The following is a 9,151-nucleotide window of genomic DNA, read 5'->3' as shown; positions in this document are numbered from 1 at the left end:
TTAGGTGGCCAAAGTATTGGAGTTTCAGCTTCAGTATCAGTCCTTCCACTGAATATTCAAGACTGATTTCCTTTAGGGTGGTCTGGTTGGATCTCCTGGTAGTCTAAGGGGCTCTCAAGAGTCTTCTCCAACAGCACAGTTTGAAAGCATCAATTCTTTGGTGCTCAGCTTTCTTTATAGTCCAACTCTCACATCCATACATGACTACTGGGAAAACCACAGCTTTAACTAGATGGACCTTTGCTACCAAAGTAATGTCTCTGCTTTTTAATATGCTGTCTAGGTTGGTCATAACTTTTCTTCCAAGGAGCAAGTGTCTTTTAATTTCATGGCTGCAGTCACCATCTGCAGTGATTTGGGAGCCCCCCAAAATAAAGTCTGTCACTGTTTCCCCATCTATTTGCCATGAAGTGATGGGACCAATGCCATGATCTTAGTTTTCTGAATGTTAAGTTTTAAGCCAACTTTTTCGCTCTCCTCTTTCACTTTCATCAAGAGGCTCTTTAGTTCTTCGCTTTCTGCCATAAGGGTGGTGTCATCTGCATATTGGAGAAGAAAATGGCAACCCACTCCAGCATTCTTGCCTGGAGAATCCTATGGACAGAGGAGCCTGGTGGGCTGTTTTCATGGGATCGCACAGAGTCAGATACAACTGAAGCGACTTAGCATGCATGCATGCATTGGAGAAGGAAATGGCAACAAACCCCCGTATTCTTGCCTGGAGAATCCCAGGGACAGAGGAGCCTGATGGACTGTCATCTATGGGGTCTCACAGAGTTCGACACTACTGAAGCAACTTAGCAGCAGCAGCAGCAGCAGCAGCATCTGCATATCTGAGGTTATTGATATTTCTCCCGACAATTTTGATTCCAGTTTGTGCATCATCCAGTCCGGCGTTTTTCACGATATACTCTGCATATAAGTTAAATAAAAAGGGTGACAACATACAGCCTTGACATACTCCTTTCCCGATTTGGAACCAGTCTGTTGTTCCATGTCTAGTTCTAACTGTTGCTTCTTGACCTGCATACCAGATCCCTGGTAGGGAAACTGATATTCTACATGCTGATGTGGTGCAGAAAAAAATTATAAGCCTGTTACATATTAACAAATATTTTAGGAAAAATTATTTCAAAATTAAAAATTAATGAAGGCTTCCCTGGTGATCCAATGGCTAAGACTCTGTGCTCCCAAGGCAGGGGGCCTGGGTTCGATCCCTGGTTAGGGAACTGGATCCCACACGCCACAACTAAAAAACCCTGGTTACAACTAAGACCTGACACAAACAAAAAGTAAATTAAAAGAAAATTAATGAGAAGAGTGGCATTGTTTAACCTCTTTTCAAGTCTCTGCAAGGTCTGGTTTAATAGAAAACTGGATTCTGCAATTTGCTTATGCATTCAATTTGTTGTGGTATCACCTGTTACCTAGTGTCTGGGAAAATGCTACAAATATGAATAATGAGTTAAAAAACAGCAAATATCTAAAATTATGAAGGTTGCTTTGATTTTATGGACCCTCTTTAACGCTTTCAGGTTCACCAGGAGTCCCAGGCTACACTTTGAGAACCACTGAGTTGGTTATATTTCAGTTTCTCTGGGTTTTAGGGTAGACAAGAGGCTGATGAGCTTGAATTGCTATTGTTGCTATCTTGACCTCCGACCTACAGTGACCACTTTGAGCCATAAAACATGAACACAGGCTGGAAAAGTACTCTGAGACATTTCTTAAGGATCTTTGAATTGGCAGTGGGAGTCGCCTAAAGTTTTCAACGAGGGAACGAATTACATTTCTAAGTTACTTTAGGAGAGTCCATTTTAAAGCAAAAATAAAAAATCTTACATTGCACGTGGAAGATGAGGATTAAGGACTTGGTTAAACTAGAGGTTAGGAAACTACAGAAATTGACAGTAGTGGGCAGGGATGGGATGGAGGGGTTGTGACGACAGTTCAAGAATAAAATTAATTTAAAAAATGGGATCTGCTCTGGAAGCTGTTAAGTGATAGCAGTATGAAATAGTGTAATATAACTACAAAAGTACTCTGAAAAGCAATGAACCTATACAAACATAAGAAATTACCTGATTTTAGATAATTTTCAAATCTATTTCTCTACTTTATAAATTGGATTTGGTAGCATTAAGACTTGAAAGTCCTTTGCAAATGCAACAGATACACAAGTTTAGTTTCCACTATACTGTGATGGTAAGATCATTATTACTATTAATAGTATTAAATATGTTGCTTAATATTTAACGTGTTAAATGATTTTCATACTGTTTTTCATACTTGAAATCATACTGATTTTCATACTGTTCATGGGGTTCTCAGCTAAGATCAAGTGGCTCAGATGGTAAAGCATCTGCCTGCAATGCAGGAGACCGGGGTTAGATCCCTGGGTGGGGAAGATCCCCTGGAGAAGGAAATGGCAACCTATTCCAGTACTCCTGCCTGGAAAATCCCATGGTCAGAGGAGCCTGATAGGTTACAGTCCATGGGTCGCAGAGTCAGACATGACTCAGCGACTTCACTTTCACTTTCATGGGGTTCTCAAGGCAAGAATACTGAAGTGGTTTGCATTCCCTTTTCCAGTGGACCATGTTTTGTCAGAACTCTCCACCATGACCCGTATGCTTGGGTAGTCCTACACATCATGGCTCATAGTTTCATTGAGTTAGACAAGGCTGTGGTCCATGTGATCAGACTGGTTAGTTTTCTGGAATGCAAAAGTAGGAAGTCAAGAATTACCCAGAGTAACAGGCAAATTTGGCCTTGGAGTACAGAATGGAGCAGGGCAACAGCTAATAGAGTTCTGCCAAGAGAACACACTGGTCATAGCAAACACCCTCTTCCAAAAACACAAGAGAAGACTCTATGCATGGACATCACCAGATGGTCAATACCAAAATCAGATTGATTATATTCTTTGCAGCCAAAGATGGAGAAGCTCTATACAGTCAGCAAAAAGAAGACCAGGAACTGACTGTGGCTCAGATCATGAACTCCTTATTGCCAAATTCAGACTTAAACTGAAGAAAGTAGGGAAAATCACTAGACCATTCAGATATGACATAAATCAGATCCCTTACGATTATACAGTGGAAGTTACAAATAGATTCAAGGGATTAGATCTGATAGACAGAGTGCCTGAGGAACTATGGACAGAGGTTTGTGACATTGTACAGGAGGCAGTGATCAAGACCATCCCCGAGAAAAAGAAATACAAAAAGGCAAAATGGTTGTCTGAGGAGGCCTTACAAATAGCTGAGAAAAGAGAAGTGAAAGGCAAAGGAGAAAAGGAAAGATATACCCACTTGAATGCAGAGTTTCAAAGAATAGCAAGGAGAGATAAGAAAGCCTTCCTCAGTGATCAATGCAAAGAAATAGAGGAAAACAATAGAATGGGAAAGACTAGAGATCTCTTCAAGAAAATTAGAGATGCCAAGGGAACATTTCATGCAAAGATGGGCACAATAAAGGACAGAAATGGTATGGACCTAACAGAAGCATAAGATATTAAGAAACGGTGGCAGGAATACTCAGAAGAACTGTAGAGAAAAGATCTTCACGACCCAGATAATCACGAGGGTGTGATCACTCACCTAGAGCCAGACATCCTGGAATGTGAAGTCAAGTGGGCCTTAGGAAGCATCACTATGAACAAAGCTAGTGGAGGTGATGGAATTCCCGTTGAGCTATTTCAAATCCTAAAAGATGATGCTGTGAAAGTGCTGCACTCAATATGTCAGCAAATTTGGAAAACTCAGCAGTGGCCAAAAGACGAAAAGGTCAGTTCTCATTCCAATCCCAAAGAAAAGCAATGCCAAAGAATGCTCAAACTACTGCACAATTGCACTCATCTCACATGCTAGTAATGTAATGCTCAAAATTCTCCAAGCCGGGCTTCAGCAATACATGAACCGAGAAATTCCAGATGTTCAAGCTGGTTTTAGAAAAGGCAGAGGAACCAGAGATCAAATTGCCAACATCCATTGGATCATCGAAAAAGCAAGAGAGTTCCAGAAAAACATCTATTTCTGCTTTATTGACTATGCCAAAGCCTTTGACTGTATGGATCACCATAAACTGTGGAAAATTCTGAAAGAGATGGGAATAGCAGACCATCTGACCTGCCTCTTGAGAAACCTGTATGCAGGTCAGCAAGCAACAGTTAGAACTGGACATGGAGCAAGACTGGTTCCAAATAGGAAAAGGAGTATGTCAAAAATGTATATCACCCTGCTTATTTAACCTATATGCAGAGTACATCATGAGAAATGCTGGGCTGGAAGAAGCACAAGCTGGACTCAAGACTGGTTGGAGAAATATCAATAACCTCAGATATGCAGATGACACCACCCTTATGGCAGAAAGTGAAGAACTAAAGAGCCTCTTGAAGAAAGTGAAAGAGGAGAGTGAAAAAGTTGGCTTAAAGCTCAACATTCAGAAAACTAAGATCATGGCAGCCGTCCCGTCGCTTCATGGCAAATAGATGGGTAAACAGTGGAAACAGTGGCTGACTTTTATTTTTTGGGGCTCCAAAATGACTGCATATGGTGACTGCAGCCATGAAATTAAAAGATGCTTACTCCTTAGAAGGAAAGTTATGACCAACCTAGACAGCATATTAAACAGCAGACATTACTTTGCCAACAAAGGTCTGTCTAGTCAAGGCTATGGTTTTTCCAGTAGTCATGTATGGATGTGAGAGTTGGACTGTAACGAAAGCTGATCCCCGAAGAATTGATGCTTTTGAACTGTGGTGTTGGGGAAGACTCTTGAGAGTCCCTTGGACTTCAGGGAGATCCAACCAGTCCATCTTTAAGGAGATCAGTCCTGGGTGTTCATTGGTAGGACTGATGTTAAAGCTGAAACTCCAGTACTTTGGTCACTTGATGCGAAGAGGTGACTCATCTGAAAAGATCTTGATGCCAGGAAAGCTTGAGGGCAGAAGGAGAAGGGGACGACAGAGTATCAGATGGTTGGATAGCATCACCGACTCAAGGGACTTGAGTTTGAGCGAACTCCCGGACTTGGTGAAGAACAGGGAATCCTGTTGTGTTGCAGTCCATGGGGTTGCAAAAAACTGGACACGACTGAGCAACTGAAGTGAACTGAACTGAACCTCCCTTAAGCAGGATGACTCCCTGAAGGGCTGTGAAACGAAAGGAACGCGCAAACGGAGACCAAGTGTGGCAATGGTCTTTTGGCAAATCCATTTCTTTCTACGAAATACCCAGCCGACAGAAATGGCTGAGATAGTTTCTTGCTTTAATTATCGACGAGTCACACCTGCTCGGTTCCTGGGCGACCAAAGCCCGAGTTTCATATCCACTGCCAACGCTCGCGTTTACCTGGTAACCTACACTTCGGGTAACAGAGGCTACCCCTCAGCGCGACCCGGAAGGAGAGACCGCCCTTTCCGCCTGGAAAGGGCCCACCCTCTTCGAATGGCCGGGACAGGAGCGAGACGGGGCTGCGCGTGCGCAGTGGCGTTGGCTGCCCTTCCGGTACGCCCGGCGCGGACAGGCGGCGCGGACGCAGGCACGCACGGACGCACCGTCTCCCCTACACGCGCCGCCGCCCTAGCTCACTCTTACACCCGAAGCGGCGTCAACGCAGCAGAGATGCTGCGAGCCTGTCAGTTATCCGGCGTGACCTCCACCGCCCAGGTGAGGACGGGGGCGCCGGGAGACAGCGCATGGTGAACTGACTCTCGGCAACCAGCGGAAAATAAGGGAGGGCTTGGCTTTGCCTAGGCCCCAGGACAGAGGCGTGTCTCCGGGCCGCCCTTATCGCGAGAGTCCTGGGTGGGCCCGTGAGGCAGTTAATTCGGGAGTTCGGTGGACGGGAATGACTGGAGGGTTATTGCTGAAACGGGATGGGGCGTGGAGGAGAGAAGGTGGCGGGGAGGCGGGCGTAGGACGGGAGGCACGGCTTTGGGGACGTGCCATCCAATCAGCCCCTCGCTGCCTCAGTCTAGGACCAATCGAGGCTGCTGGCGCCCGGGTCGCTGGTTGGGCGCGTGAGAGGTTTCGCGGATCCAGTGGTTGAAGGTCGACGGGGGGGAAACTACAGTTCCCAGCGGGACACGCATATCCTTGGCTGGTTGCACTTTAAGGTGCCTGGACTGCTGGAGACCGCGTTTTAGGGGTCAAGGTTGTAATTATCCAGGAAGGACTGCCTTTCTTTTCATAACTGAGCACGCCTCTTGAGTTATTCTTACTTTGAATAAAAACAGTAAGAGCTCGAGCTTCTAGAACTCGAGGAAGGTTAAGCGCCTGACCTTGTGCTCGTTTCTGAGATTAGCCTGAGGATCTCGGTCTCTAGGTGCTGGGACAACTTTGGCAGACGTCCAAGGAGTTACTTGTATTTCTGCATAATTATCACAGTAATTTTGGAGAAGGACATGGCAATCCACCCCAGTAGTCTTGCCTGCAGAATCTCATGGACAGAGAAGCCTGGAAGGCTACAGTCCATGGGGTCACAAAGAGTCGGACAGGACTGAACGACTAAGCACACACATTAAAGTAATTTACTGAAATTTAAAGTAGTAAACCTGCTTCCATTGCTCACAATTGAAAGAGAATTGGTATTTTGGCAAAATGTGGAATTTACCAAACAGGTTCTGTGACTCAAGCCATTGAGCAAAGTCCCTGGACACAGTCAGTTAGAAAAGTCAGATTTTTTTTTTCTCCCCACGTTTGCTTATCTTCCATCTCCCCTTTCGTTTCCAGGGTAAAAGAAGCAGGCTCTTCCATAGTAAAGTGGAGTGTGTATTAGTTTCCTATTGCTGTGTGTACATAGCAGGTACCACAGATGGAGCAGCTTAAAACAACACCCATTTATTACCTTACTGTTTCTAGAGGTGAATGGTTAGGGTTATCTGCTTGCTCTCATACAGGGGTGCAGTCAGAGTGTGTCCCTGCTGTGATTCGCATTTGGAGCTCAGGGTCCTCTTCTAAGCTCCTTCCGTTTGTTAGCAGAATTCAGTCCCTTGCAGCTGTAGGGCTGAAGTGCCTGTTTTCTTGCTAGCCCTCACCTCACCTACCTGGGGGCTGCCTGAAATTCTTTGCCACAAGATTCTTAGAAGCAGTTTATAGCAAAGATGTTTACTTTGTTGCAGGTTACCAGGAGCTTGTCTCTCAGACTTTAATATCTCTTCCCTGTTTCTGATTTCCAGACCTAGGTTTAAAAGGCTTATGTGATTAGGGCAAACCCACCTGGATAAATCCCTTTTGATAAATCAGGTCAACTGATTAGAAACCTCATTACATCTGTAAAATCCCTTTTGCCTGTACAACTCTGATCATGGGCTTAACCACTGGGGACAGAGATCGTGGGAGCCATCTTAGAATCTGGGCTACCAAAGTGCCCAAGTGGGCCTGGGAGGATGCACGAAGCAGAGCAACCTTTCAGGGCAAAACTGTTGAGGTGTACCTTTGGGGCCCTGCTTTCAGGCCCACTCCTCATTATTCTGCCCAAAGGTTACAGCATGGTTGTCACTGAGCTGTCTCCTCTGTCTACCCTAGGGTCAGTTCTTTACCTCGTTGTTAACAAAGGCCTTTAAAAAAGCACACAGACTGGACCATGCCATGCCCTCCAGTGACATCCCATCATATCAGAATAAAATCTAAACTCTTTACCACATCCACAGGGCTCTTTGTGATCTGGCTCTTTGCATATCTTATTTTTTTTCACTCTGCTTCATTCTGTTCTTCTGATTGCCTTTTCAGTTGCTATTTGCCCTGAAGTCCTCCCACACATCTTTGCTTAGCTCACTCCCTTCATTCAGATGTTTTCTTAGATATCACTTTTCTTTCAGAGAGGCCTTCCCTATCTAAGACACGTCTGCTCGCTCTCTCCTTTGCATCCCTCTGGAACCTACCCTTACCCTCCTTGGTTTTACTTTGTAGCTCTTACACCACCTGACATGCTGTGTATTTATTATGTGTTTACCACATTAAAATGGAAGCTCCTCAAAGGGACTGTATTTACATCAGTACTCATAATAGTCCCTAGCTCCTAATAGATGCTCAGTAAATAAACATGTCACAAGTGTGACATGTTTGAATGAAAGATTAATGTGTTCTGTGAATTTTTCTTAATTTCCATGAGAAGATGTGACCTCCCTTAAACCTCCATAGGTTTTAGAACTTCTCTAGAGAAACTTGGCTCAGGTGGTAAAGAATCTGCCTGCAGTGCCGGAGACCTGGGTCCAATACTTGTTGGGAAGATCCACTGGAGAAGGGAATGGCAACCCAGTCCAGTATTCTTGCCTGGAAAATTCCATGGACAGAGGACGATGGTGGGCTATAGCCCATGGGGTTGCAGAGAGTCAGACACAACTGAGTGACTAACACACAAAGAGAAATAGAAACAATAGGATGCGTATATAGATAGACTTATTATAAAGAATTGACCCATGCAGTTGTGGAGACGGTCAAGTCCAATATCTGTAATGGAGGCTGGCAGGCTTGATATGCACATACTCAGAAGAGATGGTACATTTTCATTCTGAAGGCTGGCAAGCTAGAGACCCAGGAGAGCTGATGGTGCAGTTTTGGTTGAAGGCATTCTGCTAGAGAATTGCCTCTTGCTTGGGCAGGCTGGTCTTTTTGTTCTATTGAGGCCTTCAGTTGGTTGGATGAGGCCCACCCACATTGTGGAAGGCAACCCACTTTACTTGTAGTTCACTGATTTAAATGTTGATCTCGTCCAAAAACACCTATTTTGACATATAAAATTAACCACCTCAGCTGACATCTAATTGATTCTCAGTGTCTGGACTTAGTCATCCATGTGGGTATTCAGCAGGAATGAATTGCTCTTTCTTTCCCAGAAATGAGCTTCAGAGCTCTGATTCTTCCTCACTTGCCAGACCTGACACCATCCATCTTCTCTTAGTCCCAGGACTGCATGGCCAGGCCCAACCGTTTTTGAGGTGGATCCAGGGTTTGGAGGACCTGGGCTTTCAGTCTAGCCTGACCCTCTCCCAGACTATAAATTTGGGAGTAGTCACTGCATATGCATTGATCTTAAAAGAGAAGGAGACATCATTATTCTTGAGGATTGACTAAGCTAATTTGTTTAACTAAGACCAAGTTTGATAGCAGGGCTAGTTTAAGACTGAACTTGTCTTGTGAATATT

The 9,151-nt window shown here is 44.6% G+C and overlaps 1 protein-coding gene across 3 annotated transcripts in view; it reads left to right on the top strand.

The window, feature by feature from the left end:
- Positions 1-5,435: 5,435 nt before the first annotated feature.
- IMMT (inner membrane mitochondrial protein) overlaps positions 5,436-9,151 on the top strand; it is a 40,162-nt gene continuing 36,446 nt past the window's right edge. For all 3 annotated transcript variants that reach the window (XM_043468737.1, XM_043468736.1, XM_043468734.1), the window contains exon 1: positions 5,436-5,672. In XM_043468737.1, coding sequence (XP_043324672.1) covers positions 5,451-5,672 — 222 coding nt within the window. In that variant the 5' untranslated portion in view covers positions 5,436-5,450. The remainder of the gene's footprint in view (positions 5,673-9,151) is intronic.

This window comes from Cervus canadensis, chromosome 5 (genome assembly GCF_019320065.1).
Source record: "Cervus canadensis isolate Bull #8, Minnesota chromosome 5, ASM1932006v1, whole genome shotgun sequence".
Taxonomy (NCBI): domain Eukaryota; kingdom Metazoa; phylum Chordata; class Mammalia; order Artiodactyla; family Cervidae; genus Cervus; species Cervus canadensis.
This window is presented reverse-complemented; position numbering and strand designations above follow the sequence as displayed.